Genomic DNA, 27,883 nt, shown 5'->3' with positions numbered 1-27,883 from the left:
TCTGTCTTTATTGTCTTACAAATATTAAGTTATCCACAAAAATAAAATAACTTAGATAATAACCATATTAAACATACAAATACATACAAACTTTACATGGAACACATACAAAAAAAAAATGCATATTGCTGATATCTTCCCAGAGATTTCTTGGACACAATTAGTATGTGCAAACTACTTATCAGAATCAAAATAACCTGTAACAACAGAAACATAATCCCAGTTTTTCTTTCTTTTTTTCTCTGGTTTCAACACAGAAACATAAATTGTTTGAAATAAATTACACCATCTGATAAGAAGCCTTACACATACAAGTTTGTTGAGATCAAATATGATCTTATAAATGTACATAAGCAGAAATCCATATCAACATTCTTTTTATATACTCTGAAGTTGACAACATAAGATCCCTGTAGTACACATCGAAGAAGTGTGAAGAGGGTGAGTGTAGATATTTAACAAGAAGCTTACAGTGTTGCACACATCACATTGCATCACAAAACAGGAAACACTTTGATTGATGTCTCTTAAGGATGTTTATAGTGTGTGCAACAAGAGCCTGTTCATGTCCGCTCAGTTTCCTGAGGCAGTTAAATGTTATTGATGGCATTTGTGCAGCATTACTCATTTTTATTTACAGTGCCATTCATGTCATGTCAAAGACGAAGTGAGTGTCTGCTGTGCACTCTGATGGTTCCCTTACATTACGTATCACATCACACAGACCACACATGGTATGTTTTGGAAAACTTAATTCAGTACAATGTACCTGTGTTATGTTTTATGGTGAGACTAACAACCACAGCACAGGCCTTTGTCTTAATGGTTTCCAGTGATTTTCAAGTGGGTCCACAATATGAATGTTAAGGTGTATAGTAGTGGTACTTACTCTATTTAAAACCAATTAGTGTTAACTTTATTTCACAACCTCAACTTGGGGAAAGGAAATGTCTTTAGTTGTGAAGTGTTGTAGTGAGCAATCCCATCAATCAGAGCTTCAGATCAGTCTTTTGAATGACTTTAACTTAGACCGTTCAGTCGTCACGGTTTAATTGTTACACAGAGGCTACAGTTTCTCAACCGTTAGATACAGCCTTGCAGTTAAATCTGTTTTGAGGGTTAATTTTAGACAAAACTATGCAAAATGATCTTTTCTCATATCAAAATGTTTTCTAAAGATCAACACAGAAACATTGACTGGTATAGCTACAATGTGTCAGCTGAACCTGCTGTATTATATGTGCAACGTGACAACTGCTCTAAATAAATATTGAAGAATTTTTATTGCCTTTGAATGAGGCAAAAATCCATAAGTGCTTAAATACTGTATATTGTCTTTTTATGATGTGAATAGAAGACATAGGAAATGTATAAATGGCTGGATTTACAGTGTGCTTAACTGTAAGTCATGGTATTAACAGTTGAGGAAATTTTAGAGTACGACATAAAAATAAATCAGTTTCTCAGGTGTCATGCAGACCTTATGCTGCTGTAGCCACGAAGCAATTTTGTTTTCTTTCTGCTTGCAGTCTACTGCTTTTTCAAGTTCCTGTTTGGCAACTTGAAATGCAGCCATATTTAACCAATATGTTTTTCATCTGAAATGTTTCTTTAATATATTTGTGGTCCTCAAGCTCAAGAGGAGACAGTATATGTCCCATCTCTCTGGGTTGTGGCAGGTTCATACGTATCATGCATGTGCACACTCTTTACTAACATACACATGCATCTATCCACTAGCTCGACTGCATCACGCTCTGTCCTTGAGCATTTTTTCTGCAAAGCAAAAACAGCAGTCCACTGCAAAGAAAAAAAGAAAAAAAAAGAAAAACAACAACAAAAAAAAACAAAACAAAACAAAACAAAACTGCTGGGGCATTTATATTACAGTCATTTCCCCTTTTGATGTAATGGTCTGGACAGAAAAAATGTCTCATTTTCTTTCTTTTCTGTAGTAAGTCTTCTAAAGTATGTTTCTTCATTTACAGACACTGACCCACTCTGTTATCCTGCACTCCTCACAGACCACATAGCAGCACCAGTGAAACTTGCAGTTGCAACGTTCGCTCCGTGTCTGCTGCAGTATGTTGTGGCCCCTCCCACAGCACAGACTTTCACAATTGTCCATGCCATGGCTGGTCTTGTTGCAGATCCGGCCTTGTGTGCCTGCTGAGTCTGAACTCAAGTCCCGCTCACAAAAATCTGGCGACTTTTCAAAATAGACCAATTCGTTGATGCTTGGCCGCCGCCGATGTGTGTGGTGGTGGTGACTGTGGTGGTTGTGCTGATTATGGTGATGGTGGTGATGGTTGTGGTGGTTGTGATGGTTATTGTGAGAGTGGTCCAGCTGTCCGGTGTTCCGGTTGTGAGCCTTGATAAGCGTGGCAATGTGGAAGCGCTCTTTGAGGATTGAGCCCACCACCCGGAATTCTGGAGTGACCTGCCAGCAGGTCTTCAGCTGGCAGCTTCCTGATGTCCCATGGCACTTGCATTTCCTTCTCATGTGGTCAAGCACCACCTGCGAGACACACAGACAGGGTAGGCAGACAAAAAGAGTGGGATGCAGGGAGGGAGTAGGCAGAGGTGATGAGAGGGAGAAAGAAGATTAAAAAAATTAATGATTTTCTTTATTTCTGGTTGTATTTAAAGTTTACTAGACACAAGTACACATCAAACTATTTTTACTAACACATAGTTGTTGTTTTGTTTTTGTAGTAAGTGGTACAAAAATCACTTAAGAAATACTGGTTCCACCTTCAGAAATCCAGGTGGTCTGACTCTGACTATGTTGTTAAACATGCTGATATCAAATAACCCTGTAGATGCAGGCATTACCCAAACAGAAACTGCAGTCATTATTCATCTTATGACATCAAGTAATGACTCCTAGTATGACCCACATGTAGCAGCACATTAGGCATCAGGGCATTACAATATTTACATATTTTCTCTTTAATGGTTTAATGCCAGCCAATGGAGGTAATTAGACAAGAACAGTCATGGTTGCTCAGTGAATTAGGCTCAGAAGGCAGCACTTCAATTAGTGAAGACATGGCAAAACATAATTTAACTCCCTCATGAAAGATTCTGTTGTCTAAAGTCAGCATCTACATGAGTAAATAGAAAACATCCACTTAAAGCTTTATCAACACTACCAAATCTGACCACATCCCTGCCACATAAGTACACACACACAGTTATAGACAGATTAATCCTACATGGAATGAGCCTTGTCCAACTCAATAATGTCTATGTGCATTTGTGTATGTGTGTGTGCATATGTGTGTGTTGGTATGTGTTTATCAATCAGCACCAGTCCTAAACTTTAAGATCCAGTTACCAACAGGAACATTAGGCCACCCAGAGTACTGACAGATGCTACTGCTGCCGCCCCTATCAACACACACAGCACACACACACGTACACACACATACAACACACAAACTCAAGAGTTTGGACATTAAAACCATTCTAAACGTGTGCTGACAAAATGTCTACTTACCATAACATACTAACAAAATATGAACTTCACTTAAATACTTGTTCACTCTACAAAGAAATATACCTAAAATGGTAAACAAACACAGGAGACCATGGGGAGTCATTTATGTTTGTATGTCATGTTTGTGTGGGTGTGCTGAATTGATTGATTGATTGATTGATTGATTGATTGATTGATTGATTGATCGATCAAGTTAATGTGAACAAAGGGTTAAAAAATGTTAAAAGGAAATAAAAAAGTGTTTCAGTACAACAAAATGTTCACATTTAAAAGGGATGGTAGAAGGTGTACGATTATCTAATCTCATCTCTTTTCCATACCCCAATTCTAACAATTAAACAATAATAATAATAATCATAGTCATTATAATAGTTACATTTATTATTAATAGCAACTATGCATTACATTGTATTGTAATGAAGCAATAATAGCAATAATAATAATAATAATACTCAGCAAAAATATCAATATATCCTTAAAGAACAATCCATGTCTGATATAGTAATAATAGGTGTATTATTAACATGCAACACATGTTATTTATACACTAAATAATAATAATAATAATAATAATAATAACACATGATGCAATAATAGATCTATTTAATATTTAATGCATCCATGTATATGAGGTCTTTTTTAGGGCTGAGGTGTATATTGGGGTCAGGTTAATACTAGGAGAAGGCATGAAATGCTCATTGTCAAGAATCAAGCATATGCTCTCAACAGTAAATTGAGATGAATGTCCAAATAAGGATGGCTGCCCAGGCTTGTGGTTTGGGTTTATGTATCATCATGGGCACATACACACCCCCCTCCCCTCACCCACACACCCACCTCACAACACACACAAATCTTCATACTCCATAGCAATGATGATCTGAATGATCTGAACTGGCTACCGCACACAGACTGTTGGCATGAAATCTCACCCTGCTCCACACTCTCCTGACTGCTATCTGATATTCCTATATGTTAGTGTGTTTATACAAACCCCTTTTTTATATTAATGTATCTTTTTGTGATTTGATTTAGTGTGTATAACTTCCCATGTGCTTTTAAATGCCCCCTGGGAACAAAAAGTATTTTTGAATTGAATTGAATTGAATTGAATTGAATGGAATTGAATTGAATTGAATTGAATTGAATCTGATAGCACTCCAACTTATATAGATTTTCTGTAAGTATGGGGACCAAGTTGTGTGTGTGGGGGGGGGGGGGGGGGGGGGGGGAGTAGTTGGGCAGTAGTTGTTGTTTTTGTTGAAAATCCTGCTTTTTTCCATCACACTTTTCTCAACATTATGTTTAATATTGCACAGAGCATGCTGACTGTGTACCACAGCATTTGTGCTGTCCAGGTACCCATTTGAGCAAACAATACAGAGTAAAGTACACCTTACTTATCAATTTAAAATGACGGAATGGGATTCACTGAAAAATAAAAGCTCCTTTTTGTGGCAGAACCAAAGCTACAAGTGATCGAGCTGACACACTCTCTTACGCCATATACAGTATGCCATTTAGGTGGTTAAATATAACAGTAGTAACATTAGTTAAAGGGTCAAGACAGTAAAGGGATTACACACATTTACTTTATGTTTGACATACCTAAACCAAGTGGTAGAGCTGGCTAAGGCAGGTTTAGTTACTTAAATTTGTAATAAATAATAAAATACATTAATACGTAAATTTGCTATGCTAAACACTGGAAGAGGCTGTTAAAGTATTAACCTTTGTTTTCATGTTTCAGGTGTGACTACTGTACACATGCAAGATTCGGTGATTGTATGTATAGCTGAAATGCTATTCTATGGCACAACCAGATATACTTACATGTAAACACAAATCTGTAATGTAAGGCGGTTCCACAAACAGTAGGTGACTCAAGAACCACATTTTCTCATGATACCAGCCTCACTGCCATGGCTAATAATAAATAAGCCACTTATTGCCACAAAATCTGTGGACCAAGTAAGAAGATCCGGTAAAATGCATCCAACTATGATGCAATATTTTCCTATTAAAATACTATTTTGAGCAGTTTTGCAGAGAGTATTCATAGACTTACAGTAAGAATGTGTTTTTTTATTCATTTGTTTGGATATACACAGTTACGGTTAATAATTGTTTCATTTCTGTTCTTCCAACACAGAAAATTTTATGTTACACTTATGTAGTACATATTTAGATGGCAAGCTATAATAATCATGCAAAAGAGTGCAAAATATTTTCAGTCTTTGCATCATTGTGTTTTGTTTACAGAGTACTCGGGCAACAGAAAGTGACTGATAAGTGCATATTTTGAATAAACAGAGTTCTACTGTTACTGAGTGTGTTGAAAAGAAAGTTTAAGGGAGCTGTGATCAGTGGCCAGTAGATACTAGAGGCTGTGAGACTTTATAGTAAACAACACTATAACAGTTCAAACAGCACTTGCACTGCAGTTCAGATTGCAGCTTCTGGTTCAGGTTTTATAGAGAAACAGAGGCAACCCCAGAATCACAAACGTACTGGCCTTAAACACACAGCAAAGTCTGTAATCATGAAATGCTCCTACCCACTTAAACCTTAAAAACACAAACTGACCTAGGAGTCATAATTGCATCCACATTGCTACTGTTTGATGGAAAATTCACAGCAGGGTCGGGGTTACAAAGAACTGTGCAACAGCAGAAGTAGCTTCTAGAGTTTATTCCTTACTGCAAACAGATGTGCAAAACTTTTCAGTTTTTTATGTATATGGAAGAGTTATTTCATAAGGGAAAACATTTTTTCCCTAAGGCAGACAGAGTATAGAAGTGTTGCAACATAAATATTCAAAATCAATGCACATCAGTTGCACAGCATGTCTGGCTTACATATAACTTCAGATGGCAGAAAAGTCAATCTCCCAGAAAGGGCACTGGCCTGAAAAGTCATTTTTGCATGGTGGAAGAATCTTGCTACATGATGCAAACTGGACCAAAAAACCTCCCCACAAACAAATGCTGGCATAAGTTGCTGCTGTAAAACAGTCCATGTCTTCTTTGCACGTACTATTTTCACAATCAGAATTAGATCTTTTCAGACCAATAATATTTAAAAGGTTGGAAAGATCCTTGTGATTATTTGACTTCCTATTCATGTGTGTGTGTGAAAGCAACAGGAAGTCAAATTTGGCCAATGGAAATCCAGCCAACACAAGTGGAGAAGGCTTATGTGCAGGCTTAAAAACAAAGAAGCAATCAGCCCTTGTTGAATATCAAATGCTATACTTTTGCCACCACTGGCCGACAGGTTTTACAGGTTTCTGGTTCTTTTATTTGTTTATTTATTTCAAAATGACAAAAGATTATGAGAAGTAAAGCAGTCAGGTGTAGAAAAAGAAACAGCTACTAACTTCATGACGGGTCACTTTCTTGTTGAACATGTAACAACAAAATAAAAATGCTGTACCCTATTACTTTGATTTATTCTATCTGTCAATGCCATGTGCTTTATGACTTCCTAACTGTGTTCCTTTAGTTACTGGTCTAAACTTAAATAATGAGAACTGCAAGTATGTTTTTCTTTTTTAAAGTCAGAGTAGTCACATTTGCTATGAAATCAAACTTATCTGCCAATTGATCATCAAAGGAAAAACATCTGTTCAGTCTTTTTCAGGGTGCACTTGTTCATTAATCACACTGTTGATGTGCTGCACACCCTGTGCTCTGGCTTTGCAAGCTCCTAAAACCTCAACAAAAGAAAATAACTGCAGGTGAAAAGTGCTTTATGTGTGTGGGAAATATTCTTTTGGCTGATAGATGAAAGGTAAACAGGTACAAAGGTGATAGGAAATAAGGAAGCTGTTTGCTCATGTTTTATTAGAAGTGGTCTGCCAATTCGAAATGTGGTCTGGTCCATTTGAAACAGAGATACATTCAGGAAGAAAAAAAAACAATTTTCTTCCTGTTTTAAGAGTTTAGATTAGACCTCTTTTAGTTTTTGAGAAAAGACTCTAATGAGGTGTCTGATTCTTGATGCAGAAGGAAAAGACAATCAGAGGCTAACACCACTTTATACACAAAGGGCTTTTGTGTGAAATGTGCATAGATGTTATCACACATCATCTGTCCATCTAGCTGTCATTTGCCATAGATTAAAGTCAAAAGTCCCATCTGACCTGTCATCACTATAATACACGATAATTGAAAATACCGATTTAGGGTCTGAGAGGACTGAAATGTAACACTTTGTTAACTAAGAAAACAGGATTTTTGGAATAAGCAAGAAACCACAGTGTTTGACAACATATATATATATATATAAAATTTAGAATACCTGACCCACAGAGGTCCAGTGGCTCTTATACTGTATAGTGTAGTGGCTGGTGTAGTTTGGAATCGCTGATTCAAACCATTTGATTCGCTGAGAGAGAGAGACAAGGTTTGGGAGTGGAGGTTGTCATAGCAAATCAATGTACAGATGTTTGAGGATAAGGGACTCAAGATGTCCCAATCCAGTCTCATGTGTTGCATAGGATCCCGATCAATGCAGTTTTTAAATGTGATTACTATCAGGGTATTTCAGCACACAAAAAAGAAGAAAAAGAAATCAGATTACTGTCTTAGTGACCAAAACGTTTCTTTAATAATGCATGTAAATGTGTTACTCTGGCCTAAATTGTACAAAATGAAAGCTCTCAAAACCAGACAAACTCATACAGACAATGTGGCTGTCTGCATGCCAGGGCCTAAGCACTCTGCACAAGCTCCACAGGTCCATCAATTTTGCATCTTTTTAATGCATGAGAGTATATTAATAAGCTATATTCCCAACAAAGCTGCTCTTATTTACACTTTTACTTGATTCTTTTGTCAGATGGCTAAACATGTCGGACGTGTTACTGAAAAGCAGGTCCTTAAGATTACAAGCCAAGTCATCTGACAAAATCCTAATTCAAGTTCCTTAAAGACATCGGTGAAATTAATTCAGCCATACTTACATGTATGATGATTTCCCACAGCAAAAGTTAGAAGCAGCATAATGCAGAGAAATATTACAGTAGCTCAACTCAGCTGTATATGTACCCATTGTCAGTGAGTATGCATCAACTCCTAATCTTTGTTGTGCAGTTTTCTCAATTTCTAATATGCAATATTTATCTTTTGTTTAAAAATAACAGGAAATGTATGCTTTACTCACTATGTTAACAGTTTTCTTCATTTGTATATATTTTTATGTGGCTATTTTTGATCAAGAAAATTCCAATGACGTAGTCAGTTTGTGCAATTTGCAGAAAAAAGCAGGTTTCAGATTGAGATTCAGTGTTGACTAATACTCAACCTTAAATTACTAGCATTAATATCAGGAACAAATTAATCCAATCAAGACATCCCTAGAAGAAACGCTTCAGAATTTCAGGATAATAATGCTCCCTTACAGTGTTGAATACTTCTTGGTTTGATGAAGTTGAAACATATGAGTTGTGTGTTTTAGGCAGCTCTGAACTCAACTGAACAACTATTACTATGCTGACTGATGTGTTTCACCATTATCATAAAACACTAAAGAAAAAGAGGAGTGTATTTTCCTTGAAATTGGTCAAACCTTCAAGAAGTGTTCAAGAAATACACAGAATGAATATAAAAGTTCAGCTTTACTACCTGACATACACACATATATTAATCACTTTAAAACTGAGATACTGCTCATCCCAACCAGTCACACAATATTAATATATAAATCTCCTCTGCACCTGTCTGCCCAACAAAAGTACCTAAAACCCATTGTTGCTCTTTTGATAGATTTCTCTTTGATTGTTTAATATTTGTCTCTCAATCATGGTGCTCTACACCAGTGGATCCCAAACTTTTTCTGCAGGACTCCCTTTCCATCAACAACAATAATATCAAGGCCCCCTCATCCCCAGTTCCACTACTACATGCACCCCGAAGCTTACAAAGAAATATACGAAGAAATGTGCCAGAAAATAGTCTTTAGTTTATTCACTACTTCTTTGTTAACTATAGTTAAAATCATGTCTGTGGCAGTAGGAATCAGTTCCTCTGCTATAGTGTGAGGCGAAAACCAGGAAACTCTTCTTTCTACTTTAGGTGAGTTGAGCTTTCAATGAGACAGATGCTGCTTTAATAAAACAACTCTGCTTTATATTACAGTGGAGTAGTTATTTCTAAATTAATCAACAGGCTTTTCTTTGTGTTCAGGATAAGAAGTCCCCAAGTACAGCTTGTTTAGCTTTATGATGCTGACAGTCTCTCTTCATAACCTGCCACTGACCATTACCATTACGTGACCATTACCTGGTCAATCCTAGGGCAGGATATGCCTCATCATATTTTCTTCTTCTTTTTTTTAATTTTATTTTATTTTTTGTAGTTCATCATTGTTTGCCCACTGGACCTTTCACAAATGTGTCCATGTTTTTCAAGCAGTACAAAAACTATAACTTTTATTTATCCTTGATGTCCCCCCTATCATAACTCTGAGCTCCTCCTAGGGGGCCTGCCCCCTAGTTTGGGAACCACTGCTCTAAACTCCATACCAGAGGTATCCAGCTCCTCAAGGGCTGCAGTCCTGTACGTTTTAGATGTTGCCCTGCTTCAATATACCTGATTCAATTTAAATGGTTCTCCATAACAGCTTGTTAAGTGCTGCCCAAGCATGTTGACCTATTAATCTGATTCAGGTGTGTTACAGCAAGAAAGATAAAAAAAAAAAAAAAACATGCAGGACAGTGGCCCTCATGGTCCTGCATAGTCCTGCTCTATACCATAAGAAAAATCTGGCTGTATCTGACTCAGTATGCCTCTAAACTCTTGGTTGAATCAACAGTTAACTCTCACTTCAGCCACTTCAATGATCTTTGAGCAGATCTCCCAGTATACACAGTGGACAAGAACAGGACAGCAGCTTGATAAAAAAAAATGGACAGACATCACACCATTAGTCATCAATCTCTTCCAGCTACCTGTGGCTGCCAGAATCTAATTCAAGTCACCAATTTAGCCTATACAGTGATTGCATCATTTCTGCCCAGCTATCTGACTCGGTCATACAGGCGTATACTCCTTCCCAATCTTGGTGTTTCTCATAGGAGAACCAGCTGGCTCTGCCATCCCAATGTTCAATCTAGGAGCATCCATCTCTACAACAGCTAAAGGCTCTTCTCTTCTGAGGTCACCTCCTCATCTTGCACCCCTCTGTACCTGTTCCACTTGTACACTGTAATTTCAATAGACAAAAATAGACTAGGCATTTAATGAGTAAACCATGGCTTTTTCCTGTACTGACACTTGAATATTGTTCCTCGCTTGGCACATTCCTGCCCAGCACATGCTCAGCCACTTTATGTTGGTAGTTATTTTAATTTGCAACTAAATATATATCTAAAATGGGTTGCAATTTTGATTGTTATATGCATCAAATATTGCCCTTAGAAATTCTGGATTATTTGGTATATGGATTGAAATCTGTTGATACACTGCACATACACTACAGAGATGTAATTACTGTAACGTCAAATGAGGACCATAGTTTGAACAAACATCTGGCAACTTTTAATGGGCCTAGAGAGTAGACAGACACATCTATAAAAACAACCCCAGACGGAGATCAAATACAACATGTTGATGGCAGACTAGGACTGGAAGCTACATAATACAGTAATACAGACCAGAAAAAAAGTAAATGCAGACTATTGTGCAATGTGGAGGAGTAGATGAAATGGATTTATTTAATACTGGAACCCTGTTAGCACAGTGTGATTCTGAAATTAAAACAAAGAAAAAATGTGGCAAGCTGTCGAAAGCAAAGGGAAGCTAAAAGCACTCAGAGAGCGTGGATTGCTGCCAAGCCATTGTAATTTCATTTTTGCCAATGATTGTGGGCATTATTTTTGAGTTAGAAGCACTAATGGCAAAATTTTCCCCATCTCACCATAGTAAAGAATCCTTAAAAAAATTCCTGGATCCAGGTGGTGATCCTGATCACCCCCAAAATCTAACCATTTGTTCCTTATTCCATTTCTGAGATTTCCTAAACATTTAATCAAAATCCACCCATAACTTGGGTTATGTTGCTAACTGACAAGCAGACAGACAGACACACAAACTAATGTCGCCGAATACATGACCTCTGCCTTAGCGGAAGTAAAAACAAGAAAGACAAGGCGATGACATGCATCAAGATCCAGAGACACAATTTGCCCATAGTAGCTGCAGTTGTGCGCCAGAGAGACTTATATTTTGCATGTCAGTTAAACAATAGTTAATAATTACAGTGATTTTTTTTCTTCCAGAACATACAAAGTTAATGAGGCAGTTCAATTCTTGCATGCACTTGCCTGCTGCAACCATGTTGTAACACATACCGTGATTGAGGACCGCTGTATGCCAAAGGTGAAGTGTTACCACATTCTTTTAGCCAAATATTCTCTCAGTTTTGTCACCAAATATAAAGACTTGGTTGACTCAGTACTGACTCTGTGGTCATGAAGCAGGTGGGGATGACTAACAACATTTGGGAAGTCCTCTGGCATGACACAAACTGCAAGATAAATATCTAATCATAATCTGATAAGAATTTGTCTGTGTTTTTAATTCCTTTTGTCTTCCTCACCATCAAATGTGTCACCTCAAACTCCAGCTGTGATCATTTCCTGTTTTATCACAATAACTACAAAACGTATGATGCATGCAATTAATATGATGTATTAACCATGTGGAAGTACAGAAATTAAGCGATGTCCTTGCCTGTAATAACCAGCTTAAGTGCAGCAGTAAAAATGACGTCTTATTCCCTGTTTTGTTTGGTGCCTTGAATTTAATCACTGGCCAATCCTTGTGTCATCACCACTAACCGCATTTGGGAAAATCCTAATTTTATGTCTGCGTGTCCCAAAATCGACCCTCTTGCAGAACAACAGCCGACTAGTCCGCTTGCTGCCTTGTGTTTGTAAGTTCAAAGCAAATCTACTGAAGGACCTTAAAGCCAGGCATCAAAGCACACAAACAAATCCCACAGCAACACATTAAACCCAGACATTGCTTTAAACAAAGCGAACGCCTTGCTTCAAAAGAAAGGCTAAGGGTACGCAGACAAACACACACACTCGCACAATGACATGCAATTACAGCACAAATGCTTATGTGCAGTACACAGTTTTGCTACATTATAACGTGTGCGCTTTTGTGTCTGTGTGCACAACATTTACTCACTGTTAATTGCACAGTGTCCACAGCTCTCATTTAAAGAGTTTAATAAAATGTTATTACCCACATAAGCAGTTCCACCTGTTGAGTTTTTACTATGAAACATTCGCCCCAGTGTATACTTATATGTATGTGTGTGCATTACTACAGCAGAACTGTATGGACAGATTAGGCTTAAGGTTTATTTTTTGTTTCTTTTTAGATGTGGACACATGCAGAGTGTGTGTTAGGTCAGATTAAATCCTGCTCCTCTGTACTGTCAAGAACGCTCCACACACCCCTGATGATATGAAATGGCCTCTGAGGAGCACAAGACTAACACAGCGCTAATGCTTTTTGATCAAACGCACTTTGGTTTTAGTGTGGGTTCTGAGTCAATGGGTTAACATGAATGGACTCTTAAGAACAGTTTATCATTGCTCAAGGGTTAAATTAGCCATAAAAGAGTCTGGAAGTTCCTGTACTGCTGGACAGATTAGATCTCAAAGGGGTGCTGCTCAAATTCAGAATGACTTATTTATCTAAGGGAGCTCTAGTAAGGCAGTGTTAAGCTGGCACACATAGTTAGTTTTATGATAGGATTTTTCAGTTGGTCAAAAAATAATTAAAATGTGGCTGAATCTTTTTACTTTACTTTTTTTTTTTGTTTGTTTGTTTTTTGGAGTTTTGCATTATCATACAATAATACATACATAATCTTGATCAAACAAGGTGTGCATTGACAACATCAGACTTGTACAGTGCACCTCCTCTGTTAAGTTATTAACCAAAACAAGTCTCGACTCTATTAGAAGTCAACATACTTTACCTACATTTTCCACCTGAAATATATAATATCATAAGCACATGTCTGAACCTGTGTACAGAAACTCAAGAAGACACAACAAAATAACAAAGATAGAGGTATCATTACAGATAGAGGGTGACAATGATCTTGAGAGCTAGGATAAATATTTGGAACCTAAAATGTTTACCAGTGTTTTTGTCAACCACTGAATGGTCAGATGTGCATTACTGTGCAAACTTCTAGCAGCATTAGCAAGACTTTCTTGTCATTTTTGAGGTGTCAGGCAATAGTTCTCCAGACTTTGCTTTTTTTGTTTACACATGAACCACTTTTGGGTCTTAACAGATAACAACAACAACAAAAAATCTTTTTAAATTGTATCCTTTGGTACTGTGATACTAGTAGCTGTCACACTGACACATTTTCTCCCATTTCTGTAGGTGCTTCGGTAAAAAAGTGTCAAAGGTGGTTACGGTTTAAAGATGGTTACCAAAGGGCTATTACTTGAAAACGCAACATATTTCAGAAACACATAAGAAGTGCATCCTTACAAACAAAATTTAAGAAACTGTTCAGGTAAAGGATGAAAGAAGTAGCAGGTTAGAAAACAGCATGAAAGAGGTCTTCTGAGAAAATCCTGCAAACACCTGACACAGGACCTCAGAGATGTATCTGGTCCTTCAGTTTATCCATCAACTGCTCACTGAAACCTCATCAGAAATGGTCAGCACAGTTTGGTTGTCAAGAGGCCATTATTAAGAAAGCAAACAGGTAGAAAATGGCTGAGAAAAAGGAAGAACTAAAGGTAATATCAGTGGCAACAGGTCTTACACAATGATAGATCCTCGCCAAAGACCTCAGCATTATTCAAGCAGTGTGAGCTAATTTTGACTGAGAACAGAACAAAAGGCAACAAACAGCCAAAGAAAAGCTTAATACTCCAAAAAGCTTGATGGGCTCAAACTTTTTTGCATTCTTTTTGCACATATTTCAATTTATTACTGCACCTAGTTTTTTGGACAATACTTTAAATAAGCAGTAACTCAAAACTTTGCACACTACTGTATATATCAGAAAAAAAAAACAGGGAAGGAAAGGAGTTGAAATGGATAGCTTCCTTCCTGAAAAGCTGTAACCCATCTCTCCTTACTTGCCTGAAGTCAGGCCCTGATGGTAAATTGTAATTACCAGAAGAAGCTTGCCAGTAACACCACACACTGTTGTGTAGCCAGCATTGTCACCACCTGCTTGAAGAACAGGCAGGATTCAACAGAAACCTCTACATCGCTCCCAGCTCTGCAACATGAACACAGGAAAGCATGCCAAGTATTTGTTTTGAAGTGTGTTCTTTAAATGACAGATAAGAATACTCAGAGGGAGGATGAAAATGTCATCAAATTTATTGCTAGCTGATGGTTCATTATTTTAAAACTGCTTATTATAACAACTGAGCAGCAGTGTCTGTGTTTACTGGAAACTAATGACAGCAAAAAAGGGGGGGGGACTGAATTGTCAATGCTAGCTAAATTAAAATGGTCGAAGTACATGTAAACATTAAAATTTATATATATATATATATATATATATATATATATATATATATATATATATATATATATATATATATATATATATATATATATATATATTGGTAAGTGCTAAATACTACTACTTTATTCATTTTTAATCCCATTTAAAGAATCCAGTTCTTAAAAAAAAGTCCTAATTGAAAAAAAAATATGTTTGATTTTATAATTAATTTTTTTTTCTGATCAATATTTTAGATTACTAAGTATGAGCTATTACTTTACACATATGGTGTTTTAACATGGTAACATCAGTCCTGCTGGAGCAAAGTTGGAGGAGGCAGAGAAACAAACGGGAAAAAAGGGAGGGAAGGAAGGGCGAATCTCTTTCTACTTTCCGCCCTGCTGTTTGAAGTCTAAAATCTTTTGCAGGGTTTTAAACATCTGTTTTCAAACTGCAAGCAGTCACTAATTAGGGCTAAAAACAAGACGGGACGCCGTGAGAACCCTGGGGTGGGCATGAGGCAACATGCACTCCCGCGAAAAAACTACCGCATTCCTGTGCTTAAAGACTACTTCTCCGAAAGGGGTGAGAGGGACAGGGGGAGGGAGGTGAAGTAGTGCTAGTGCTGGGTTGGTGGGAGGAAAGACAGAGGGGATGGGTGGGCGTTATTTTAAAGCCCCACCTGTCAGGGTTTTCTGTTTGATACAAGGGTCTGTGTGTGCACATGTATGAGTGTGTTGTGTGGTTTTAATAGGGTTTTATTGGGCTTTTCTATAACACTGGAAGTGTCAGATGTGGGGTTTTCTACAGTAAAACAGCTCTGCAGTGAGTCAAGTTTGTTCTTTATCCCTTCCTCCTTTCTCTAACTACCCCGAAAACCACACACACACACACACACACACACACACACACACACACACACACACACACACACACACACACACACACACACACACAGCGTATAGTGCTACTCTCTGCTGACACTACATAACCTAATTTATTCCTTTCAACCAATCTATGAAAACATAATTCACATTGTTTTCTAGCATTTAAAGTTTGCTTCAGATTTGCTTTGCTAGAGAATTGAAACTTGGTTACTTAACTAGGAAACTCCAGGTCAGCTATAACACATCCAGAAGTTTAGACAACCTTGTAGCTGGTGGTATTTTGCTGAAAACTTTGCTATTTAAACATTTTCTTCATTACAAGAATCCATTAAGCCCACTTTGTTATCTTGACAAGAAAACAGGGATTCTTCACTGTCAACAATCTAGCTAAAAGTTTGTTTTCAGTTATCAGATCTGCAGTATCAGATAAGCTAGTTGCAAAAGACTTTAGATTGGAACTCAACCAAGGTCATCAGAGGCCATCAAGCTAGTCTCAGAAAGCAACGCGCTGGAGTTCTTGCTCTCACTAGTCATATATATATATACATATATTTGTGAGTGTGTGTGTATGTGTGTGTGTGTGTGTGTGTGTGTGTGTGTGTGTGTGCTACAGAGGCAATATATATATTACCTCTGTAAATGTAAAGCTGCATTTATAAAGAAAACTCAAAGTTACAAACACATAATCATAAAAAAAATTATTATTTAGCATTTTGTAGTATAAGAAACTCTGATTTACATCTTCCATCAAAAGAGAAGTTTCAATGTTTTATTTAATTGCATATCTTTAGAAAATGACAAGCAAAGACAAAACACGATTATACCTGGAATGTGTTGGCTGTGAGACAGTTGATAAATCAATGTACTACCTCCAAATATTTAATTATGTAGAGGCCTGTGGCGTAAAGAGGGACAGATGGAAAACAGCTTACACATATACTACTATGACCCTTTTACTTGGCTCAATTATTCATTATTACTCATGTCAGCCCCCACCCGTGTTTACTCCCATGTCCAAAGCACTGATTGGAGCTTATGTCACTAGCGCTGCGTATAAGACTGTTTCAACCATTGCAGCTACTACAGGGAGGCCAGCTGTTGTCGGATCAGACTGACAAGCTCCCACATTTGTGTTTTGTCTGCATAATCAAGGAAACCAGAAGCAAACTGATGAAAAGATACTGTCCCAAATTACTCAGGAGGAAACTGGGAACAATGAGCAATTTATGGTTGCTTATTGTCTATGTGGCACCACACTGCTGGACTTTGCCAAGTCTTATCACTGTCATTTACATCTTTCCCTCATGTCGCCCAAGGCAAAAATTCTCCAGAACTAGTTACAAAACCTTGTTGGAAAATGTATTAAGCAAGTTTCTTCTAAAAAAAAAAAAAAAGAAAATGTATTTCTCACAATTTTTGCAAGCTCTTGTGTGCAGATCTCATGTTCAAAACAGGAAGAGTACAGTATCTCTGCAAGCCTTTTTTTGACCCAACAAAACCACAAGAGGTAGCGTACAATTATTGTAAAAACTTTCGGAAACATCAACTAACCCAATGAAGTTTAAACTTTAAATCCCTGCAGAGTTGTGGTGTCACTGTCTCAGTTTTTACGCTTGCTGTTCAGGATGAATACTGCACCTACTGCAGCCCCAACATAAGCAGTTATAATGCTATGTCAATGTTTTTTTATGACCAATGCATCTAGCAACATCATGGCTTAAATTTCCAAAATGACAGCATATCAGTCTTAATAGTAATAGGAACCAATGGTGTAATTAACATTGGTGTAATTAAATCTATTTAGGAAGCTTTACAAAAAGAAAAAGAAAGAAAAAAAGAAAAAATTTTACTGGAACTATAATCGAAAATAAATTATTTAAATTAAAAACGGTTGCTAAGCATGTTAATGGACAACACAATAAAAGATGCAGGCAATATTGACCACTAGAGCAGTTTTAGAACCTGATTTTAATCCAATACAAAGATCCTTCATTTCTGTTGACTTTTGCATTTCAGCAGAAAGAAATTAAGTATTTGTAAGTTATACTTTAAACATTTCCCATATATTCAAATTACAGCTATAAAGGGGTCAATTCTTTTAACTGAATTGAATGATTTTCTAAAAACATTTTCCCTGTTATTTGACACACACATAAACACAGTCTGTCTGTCAGCCAACAGAAAAGAAGAAAAAAAATAATAAAAACAGCAGCGTAATATGGGACAGATTAGAAAAAGTTTTACAATGTACTGGAAAACTATCAACGTCCAAGAATCACTAAACTCACCCACTCCACATCTGTTTTATTTTGCCTCAAATGACAGAAAAAACAGCATGATATTTACATTAACAGCAGAATGAGATTATGCAATGATTTGTTGAACGATGCTGCAACTGCTATGGCTGAAAAGGATGCAAAATTCAGCAATCCATTACAGCTGCAAATACTCTTTCGTGTCAACCTGTGGGAAGGTGGATTTGGACCATCCGTTTCAGCCCACATCCAAATCATTCATCATGTTACTTTGGAAGCTACACCCACTGACCGCCAACCCTGCCTCCTAACCCAAACTAGTTGGGCAAAGTTTGTCCAACTGTGTGTCTCAGCCAGACATCCTTGACAATTGCTCCTGTGACTGGCAGACAAGCCCTGAGCTTATTAGCCATTAAATATATATATAGGGTCCTTGTGTTTTCAGTTAGATCCATCCTCTATATGTCGCCCCTGGCTGCTAAAAACTAAAGGTAGTAACAACCAAACGACAACCCAGCCATCCATCCCTCATTTACAGTGTCAAATGGTAAACATGAAACATTTTGACCCAGTAACAGCCAGGTGTGACTTTTGCATAACAAACTGATCATAGTGACATGATCGAGGTAAGGTTGTGACAAGCTTTCATTCAAAATGAAGTGATTTACACTGATGCAGTGGTACTGGTGGGTCATAAAGCAGCACTAATTGATTTTCTGAGTAACACCTGAATCTAAATGTTTATTCACAGGTAGGGGGGCCAGCATCTAGACAAAATATGAGACTTTAGTTACATCACTGGTGAAGCAATTACTGTAGCCAGAAAAGACTATGTATTCCTAAATTGTGTATTGCCAAAGCTACTAAATAAATAACAGAATTCCAGCATGCAATATGGCTAAACTGTTTGTTGCATGTTATTAAAATGAAGTAAATCTTGTTGTGCAGTGCACTACACATCCCCTCAGTCATCCACAATAACCACTCACCTGCCTCCCAACTCTATTGTTGTGCAACCTCATACGAGCATGGATGTCCTTGTAGGTCTCACGGGCATCCAGGAAGTCCCGTGAGAACTTCTCACCGAATTCCACATCAGGGCTGCAGCCGCCCCACTCCCAGGAGTCCTGAGGCCCCGGTAGATCAGCTGGGAAGTGCTCCATGACACCATGAACCATACCCTTCCCTCTGTGGATGGCCTCTAATTGCAAGCGGTGCAGCTTGATGCGAAAGGCCTCCTCGTCCCCACGGCGCTTCTCGTCACAGCCACATGCTTTCAGTTTGCCCATGGAGCAGGCATTGGCCACCGCATGGACAACACCTGCTGCTGCAATGGCATACGCAAAGGCACTCTCTCTAAAACCTGTGGATACAGAAAGAAGGGTGCAATTATGGTATGTATACTAATGGGGAAGAAAATGGTTATTAGAAGTGGCACAACCAGGAAACTGGATTTGGAAAAGAAATGATTGGAATATGTTTAAAATAAAGAAAGCAATAACACTGGCTAGTCCAAAACATGTTTTCAGTTAACACCAGTTGCCAACTGACAATCTACAGTGTGATGTTTTACTGCCATGTCCAAAATGACATGAGCATCAAATTCAAATTCTACAAAGGTTGACACAAAGACTATATAGGAAATGTGCCTTGGAGATTGCAAGAAGCTGTTAAAAAAACATTTCAAGTGTTACACTCAAAGATGTGGAACTCTAAATAACCTGCAGGCAGAGCACAAGTGCCTTGAACTTGTCAGATGAAATTAGTGAATTATATAGTCAGCTAGAAGACTGAAACATTTCTTTGTAAGATTCCATCTTTATTTTGCTGGGATAAAGATGTTAGATGGACATGTCTTTCTTATTCAGATAAGTAGCAACAAAGCTGTTTCATTCCCTCAGAAAGCCAGAAAGATTTTTTTCTTTAATACAATGCAAGGTAAAAGACAAACTTTTAATACTTGGGAAGTTATGTGATGCTTAGTGAGTTTGCACTTTGTTGTTTCTTTGCATTCTTTGTTTCTAACAAGATAAATAATACACAGATGATTTTACCCACAGATTTATACATACAGACACACCATAATCTCCTAAAACAAGAGGAAACACCTGGAACAATAGCAATTAACAGTTCCAAACACTTATGTATTCTGTCTCAAAGGACCAGCTGAGCATGAACAGACCCCCACCACACCCCAAGATACACAAGAGACTCCTACACTGTGACTAAAAAGGGCTGTGTCTCCTTCTGTCTGTCCTACTAATCATATACAAGATATCCAGCTGTGCGCTTCACAGCTTGGAGTTAAACTACTGCTTACAAGTGAGTAGCAGTGGTAGTGAGATGATTCCTGAATTTGAACTAACTGTAACCATCTTACATTAATCTTTTACCTAGACTGTGATCATTTAGCAGACTTCCTTACCGCCTTGTTTTTCTGGTGTAATGGTGGCTGTTGGCTGATCCTTTAACTGTTTTTGGACATTTCAAAGATTTGGTGTCCATGTGTTTAGCTTAGAGAGGTAGATAATGCCAAACTGTAGCTCTTGCCTTGTAATCACTTCAAACTGACTCAGACAGATTACTGCAAGAAGTGGGGTCAGCTAAACAACTTTGTATGTGTTATGTCTACATATAATGTGTAACTGAGTTTGCATTTTCAGCAATACCAGTATTTTTTTCCTTGATTTGCTTGCAGTACATGTAATGAGCGCACCTATACCATGACTGATCCATACATCTGAAGACTGAATGTTGTAAGAAGAGTTCACTAACACACACATACAGTTGTGTATACACAATCACTCTGCCCATGTTAGTATACTTTTTGTGACAAAGAGGTCCATGTCCAATCTTAGAATCCGTTAATACTAAAAGATGAAGTGAGACAGAAACACTTGCACTCATACCCTCTGTGATGTTTGTTGTTAGATCTCAGCTTACGCCCTGTGAAGGTGCCCTCAGGTTCTGTAAAAGCAGCCTCAATAGCAGTCACTTACTGGTTTAGAAAATGGATTAGAATGGAAACTTGTAAAGAAAACATGAAAAGAAACCACTCAGGGGTTTATAGCGCAGTGCTTGAAGGGGGAAATGATTCAGGCTGCTTGTTGGAGTCAAATAAAAATCTATTAACTGGAGCTGCCCCTTTTAGAACTGTTTGAGGTTACTTCCTTCTTTATACGTGTTTATATAATTAAAAAAAGAGCAATACTATATTTTTCTTTTATATTACATATGGTGTAATATTTGACGCAGATACTGCCCTGCTGAACTTCTTTGCTCTGCATAACTAATGTTGAACACATATAAAGTTGGAGGCTGCGTAATAGGCAGTAAATGAGAGATTCACACGCTGAGCAAGAGGTAGTCTTTCATACAGACACAAATACAAATGTGTCTTCCTTATTTTCCAACTCAGTGTTACGGTTAATAATAAAAAGGTTTATTTTTTTAATCAAAACCAAAAGCAAAATACTTTATTTGTGCAGGTGGACAAAAATCACTTATTTATTTGTGATACTGACATGACTTTAAAAGGGATCTTTTTCAGATTGACATTTAAATGCCTGGATTTACTACTATACCAGTTCTTTCCTCACTGATTAAACATCCACAACATGCAAAACTTAAAAAAACCACTAACTCGTTTCTTCGTTTCTTCGTTTTTTATTTTTTTAACCATTTTCTAACCATTTCAGGTTAGCATTGTTGCCTCATTGTTGCCTCACAGTTGAAAGTTTCCTGGTTTGAACCTCAGCTGGAACCTTTCGTATGTTCTTTCTTTGTGTGGGCTCTCTCTTGTCCAAGAACATGTATCCCAAGTCAGTTGGTTTCTAGATTCTCCCTGTGAGTGTGAGAGTGAGTGGTCATCTCTCTGTGTTGGCCCTGTGATGGGTGACCTATCCAGGATGCACCCTGCCTCTCACCCAGTGGCTGCTGGGATAGGTTCCAGCCCCCCAACTGTGAGCCTGCATTGGAATAAGCAGGTATAGGCAATGGATGGGTGGAACATCATTTTTAATGTGCCAAAACCTGAGATTCAGCCACTCATTTGTAGTTTTGAATTCAGATGCATTTGAATATATGGAAGTTACCCAATCAAACTGAAAAACTCTAACAGATTATGAGGTGAAATAGGGTGGGGCTTAAATACCTTCAAAGATGTGTGTGTTTAAATTTTAAATTCATTTGAATTCAACTTGCAGAAAAAGTGGCAGCCTTAACTGCAGATGGGACAGGACTTGTGACCTGGTATGCTTTCCTAAACCAGGCCAAGCACTTTTTAAGTCCTTAACCTAAGCTGATAGCAAGTAAAAGGACAGGTAAAAATTGTTGAATAGGAAACCAAAAAGAAAAAAACTTGGAAAGTTAATGTCTATCAGGGGATAAACTTGTGCCAGTGTTGGATCCTCTTAATTTGTTCTTCCCTTCCAATGAATCAGCTTGCTTTTGTGAACAGTGAAAGTTAAACTGAGGAGTCTTGCACAAAACTTTTTCAATTTCATGTGGCAGAAAGACTTTGAGGCACTTTCTGAGTGAAAACTGCTAAATTTCTAAATTTTAGTTTTCACAAAAGCAGGCTTGAGGTTATCCTCTTTTAGTTAGTCTCATAAAGGCAGTGTGCTGACCAGAAGCAGACTGAGGAAGCTGACAGTGATTAGCAATTTGAGGCAGTGAAAACAAGTAAAAAACACAGCATCAACATGTTGTCACCTTTCAAGTCAGCAAAGATGTGAAACTGACTTAATTAATCTTAGATCATGTTTTCTGGCCACATGACAGCTTGATGAAGCTACATTTAATTTAAATCTAAATCTTCATATCTGATTAAAAACAACTATTTTTGAAAAGCAAAGGCACACACAGAAACTTTGAAACTACACTGACTTTATATATAATTTCACTCGCAAAGTCACAACCTGTCCCCCTTCATCCTCCACCCTATCACCTTGACCCGCACAAGGTGAAAGAGGAGAGATGGCACTTAGGCACATCCTCCTACATAGAAAGCCTGTTTTAGCTCTTGCCCTGCTCTGCTCTGGGCTCCGCAACGCAGGCCCCCGGAAGACTGGGAACAAATCAATCTAACAAATAATTCACTGGCTGCGGCACGCCCGGCTGAACTGATGGCAGAGGAAGTGGCAAAATGAATTAAAGATTCAAAGGAGACTGTCACTTTGTGTTACAGAAACCGACTAAACAGGTTTATGCTTTTGCCGCCGAGAGTTGGGAAAGTGCTGAGAGCAAATTCACAAGTACTTGCACTGGCAAGGGAAGTAAAAGCATTAGGAGCAGCCCAGCAACAGCAAAGAGGGAGAATGAAGGAAAGAAAAACAGATAGAGAGGAACCAATTCTCCTACTTAGGTCTATTCACATCTTTCCTGGGTTCGTCTTTAGCCTAGTTTTTAAGGTGACCTGAGCTGAAATGCAGACCCAAAAAAGTCACAGACTATCAGCAAAGAGGTCTGTAGCAGAGCCAGAGGATCCAAACAGTTAAATCAGACATCAGAACAAATACTAAACTTAATAGCACTTGATAGCGCATTCAAAAACTTCATAGATTTGAAAAAGCTCTGCAACAATATTCGTACAGGTGAGGTTCCAAAGACAGGTGTTTTACCAGAAAGACTTTTGCTTTACAAAGTTTTTAAAAACATAGATAAACTTGTTGAAGACAATACTAGTCTGGCACTCACAAGTCTCATCTGAGACTGTCAGTTATTTTTCTACAGGCAGTTACGCTCAAAGCCCTCCCCAATTCCATCCAACCCATGTCTGTAAACATGCCTCACTGAGAGCACTGCTTCTCTGCAGTAGCTGCACGCAATAAAGGCTGCAGCGTCTTAACTTGTATCCATTTTTTAGCTTCTGAAGAAAGGATCATATCAACTTGCAACAGATGAATCATCCGATTTAAAGAGGTTGTTTATGTCAGTGGTTTGGTGTTTCTGCACCCGAGGCAAACCAGGGATGCCAGACAACCAGCAACTGACTCTTCTAATAATGACAAACAGCTTTTCAATGAGTCAGTGAGGAGTGAAAGTGTGTGTGAGCATCAACTGTAGTTTTTTTTTTCTTCGTTTGAATTCTCTACAGTGATAGGAAATAGAGTGGCTATGAAAATAAACTTCGTACACGAAAATGAAAGATATTAAAGCAAAGCAATAATCTTAACCATGTCACCAAATGCACATCTGAAGTTGAATTTCTCAAAATTTCCCACAACTTTTAAAATATTGATACAACATTTGCATATTTCGGATGATTCTTTGATTCTTTACTTCCTGAAAAGCTGACAGCTATAAACCCAACCCGTAAACCGACAGCCACATTGTGTGTTGGTCTATCAATCCAGGTGCTCAGGCTACTAAGAAATCGATGCCTTTTCCAGTCCATAACCTAGGATGAGACCATCTGAAGGCTTCTCAACTCTAAAGATCCTCTTTCATCCTTTGTGGCCAACTCGCAAAGCTCCAAGCACAACAAAGCAACAGAGAAAACTGATCTGCATGAGGTTTGGTAATCTGGAGGTGACTAACTGCTTTTGAAGTTACATTCTCCTTTGTATGTATGATTGAGAAGCTACAGTAAGGTGGTTAGAAAAAAGACACCAGTTTGCTAGTGACTAGAGATAACCTGACCATTGGAGGACATACTGTGAGATGGCATTCATGAACTGTAACCAAGGGGAAAATGATCTCTTTGTATAGTCCTGTTTGAAGAATATTATATTAACTCTTGTTCAGGACCTTTTGTATCTCTGGGCCAACTAATCTTGCTAAGCCTATCCTTTCAAGATGCTTCATTGAAGTGTGTTTGAGGAGAATACCACAGTGTGTTTGAAGACCGAATTTTAGCCTGGTACCCTGTGATGAGATTTCAACTCCGAAGCCTAAAACAACCTCTTTGTCATGAAGGCTTTAAATTGTGTGGATATGATAATATGATTTCAATAACAGGTATGTTTCAACTTTTAAAAGCTAAAAGAAATGTTTAGCTAAACTTTTATATTTATAAAAGGCAAGATGCCTGTAAAAACAAAAAGTAAAAGTAAAAGAGACAGTATAACTGACCTCTTTTAAAGACTATGCTGTCGTAGGGTATTTTGTTTCTAGTCTCCAGGCTGGAGCAGTTCCAGCGGTGCCCTCTAAACTGGTGCTGGCACTCGTGGATGGCAATCTGGATTCCCTGAATTGCTGAAGCCGTCACGTCTGGATTACGCATGCACACCTCCAGCTGGCGCCTTGTCAAACCTGGCAGTGTCAGACACACTGTATTGGCATTCAGGATTGGTTCGATGTTGTGGAGCTTCAGGCCCAGGATTTCATTGGAGTCCACCCTGTGGGGAACACATGTCAGGTTAATGGCTGAATGAATACTTAACTCAAACTCTTTTTCTGCCTTCTACTAACTTTTGTTAGACACTAAAGTATAGTTAGCACTATTTGTGCTTCTGTTAGTGCTTCTCAGGTGTGACCCCAATGTTCGGTTCCCACATTAACAAAAAGATGCTCCGAGTTGATGTTCTCTGCTGTGGTTGATTCTTGTAAAAACCAAAAAAATACACACATACTGTGGGTTAACACTTGTAAAACCATCTCCAGATGCAAGTGGTTTGAGAGGAAAGTGCACTCTTAAATTTGCAAGTATGTTTTTGTTTTTCAGATGCATTCACTTTATAATAGTGCAAACTTGTTAAAAAAAAAAAGCTTAAGTAATTCACATGAGTCACATAAGACTTCTAAAGCATGTATTTGTTAATTCAAGCCTAATACAGTAACCTGTCTATCAACTTTTCCACAATCATTATGAATATGTAACACATGTTCAGAGGGGGGGGAAAAAACAAAACACAAAACTGCCCACCTGCCTCATAAAATCAACAGAGGAAATACTTTAACACATATTTTTTATTAGCCATAAGGTGTGTCTGTGCACTCAAACCTGAGATGTTTCTGTTGCAAATCAATCATGTGAACACCAGTAATTCATTTGACAGCCATCTCTGAGCTCTTTCCTACTTCACAGAGGAGCAGCAACAGCAGTAACAAGGAAAACACAGGCTGCGCTGATGATGGCTTATGAGCTGAAAGCTGTCCTGCTTTTCTTTTCATTGTCATTACACAGTAAATACAGGTTGTGTGTCTCCCTGTTCGTTTTCAGTGAAACACACAGTCCTACATATAGTCGAGAGCATAGTTCTGGGCAAACACACTGTATCTGCGCTCACATGCTTGAGCACACTTTGACATGCACACACAAATACCCAGGTGTAAGAAGGAGTGTATACACTTACTCCTGCACACACACCGCTTTGCACAGTTTCTACAACACGTGTTACTCTTGCAACTATTTTCCTTTCTAATTAAACAAAAGGAACAGACTTTAAGTTATACTTTCATTCATAAAACTATGTTTTGCTCTCTAAATCAACCAGTAACTCTGGATTTACATTAAAAAATAAATCAAGAAATACAACATGCCATGACATGTGATATTTAGTTCACTGGCACAACGGTGCGGAACTTTGAAGCTGGTGTGCCCCTGAATTTCCAGTTACAGTTGCTACCTGTTGTCTTTCCTGCTCTAAGAGTTCAACAACTGCAGCTGCAAAGTTGTTTTTTTTTTTTTTGTTTGTTTGTTTTTTTAAATGTAGGTACTAGTATGAACTAGTAAAACTAGTATAAGACAGTTAAAAAGATTACTTTTAATCACAATATTTTGTTGTTGTACTCATGTATGTTACATGTATTAGAATAATTTGAGTTATTCAACATTAACTTGTATGAAGTATAAATGTACTGTTGGTGAAGATGCAGTTTATATATTTACTTCTTAGTAATTATCAGTGTCTTGCTGCAAATAACACAAGAGACAAAGAATTCGAGAGACAGAGATGCTTTTTAAATGTGTTAAATTAGCACAACTGGACTTTAATTTGAACTCACGTCTCCTTAATGAACTCACCTTTTATCCAGCAGACAGATAACCACCAAGACGCACGTCAATCTCAGGACTGAGTGATCCATCTTTGTGCCTCGTAAACAAATATATAAATAATAGTAAAATAATAATAATAGGGAAAAAAAAGTAAAATGACAATAATAAAAGTTTAAAAGTTGTAAAAAATTAGGAAATGGGTTTAATTCAATCTAATTCCAATATCCCCCTTCTGTTTCAGCGGCGGAAAAAAATATGATTAAAAAAAATATTTCAAATAAAATTTTAAAAAGTGCTGAGGTCCTGCTAAAAGTTGGCTGCCCTGACAGCTCCTACTGCCCTGAATCCAGATGTGCCAACCAGCAGTGAGATACTCATTCATAAAAAAACAAAAGAAGAAAAGAAAAGTTTTTTCAACCTCCCAACTTAGTGACTGACAGAGGTTGCTATAAGTTTGAGAAACAGTCGGCGCTCCCCCTCTCAGATACATCCGCACACATGCCGGTATCTCCGCCTGCGAGCTTTCTGCGCTGACGGAACATCTGACAGAGACGCTGAATCTAAAGGCGCTCTAATGAAGTCTGCTTGACTTGTGATGATTCGGTGCGCGCCGATTGTCCTCTATACCGCTGCTCTTAACGCTTCGCCAGCCCACTTTTTTGCGTCACTCAGGGAGTAGAAAAGCGCCGAGGGAGGTCAAGTGCCTCGTTAAAGCAAAATAGAGATCTTTCAAGATAGGGACACCAGAAACACTTAGCCCGCGCCCTCCCTGAAGGAGCGGTTCTGT

General features: G+C 38.0%; 1 protein-coding gene across 1 annotated transcript; it reads right to left on the bottom strand.

Moving 5' to 3' along the window:
* wnt10a (wingless-type MMTV integration site family, member 10a) lies at nt 1-27,675 on the bottom strand. Its single transcript, XM_042001114.1, has 4 exons — nt 27,124-27,675; nt 25,230-25,495; nt 19,145-19,518; nt 1-2,518 (listed from the first exon to the last, which is right to left on the bottom strand). Exons 1-4 carry the CDS (start codon nt 27,183-27,185, stop codon nt 1,979-1,981), a joined length of 1,242 nt encoding a protein of 413 aa, XP_041857048.1. The 5' UTR covers nt 27,186-27,675; the 3' UTR covers nt 1-1,978.
* Nucleotides 27,676-27,883: the final 208 nt, after the last annotated feature.

This window comes from Melanotaenia boesemani, chromosome 12 (assembly GCF_017639745.1).
Source record: "Melanotaenia boesemani isolate fMelBoe1 chromosome 12, fMelBoe1.pri, whole genome shotgun sequence".
NCBI lineage: Eukaryota > Metazoa > Chordata > Actinopteri > Atheriniformes > Melanotaeniidae > Melanotaenia > Melanotaenia boesemani.
Note: the sequence above shows the minus strand (reverse complement) of the source record. Positions and strands in the feature narration are given on the sequence as shown.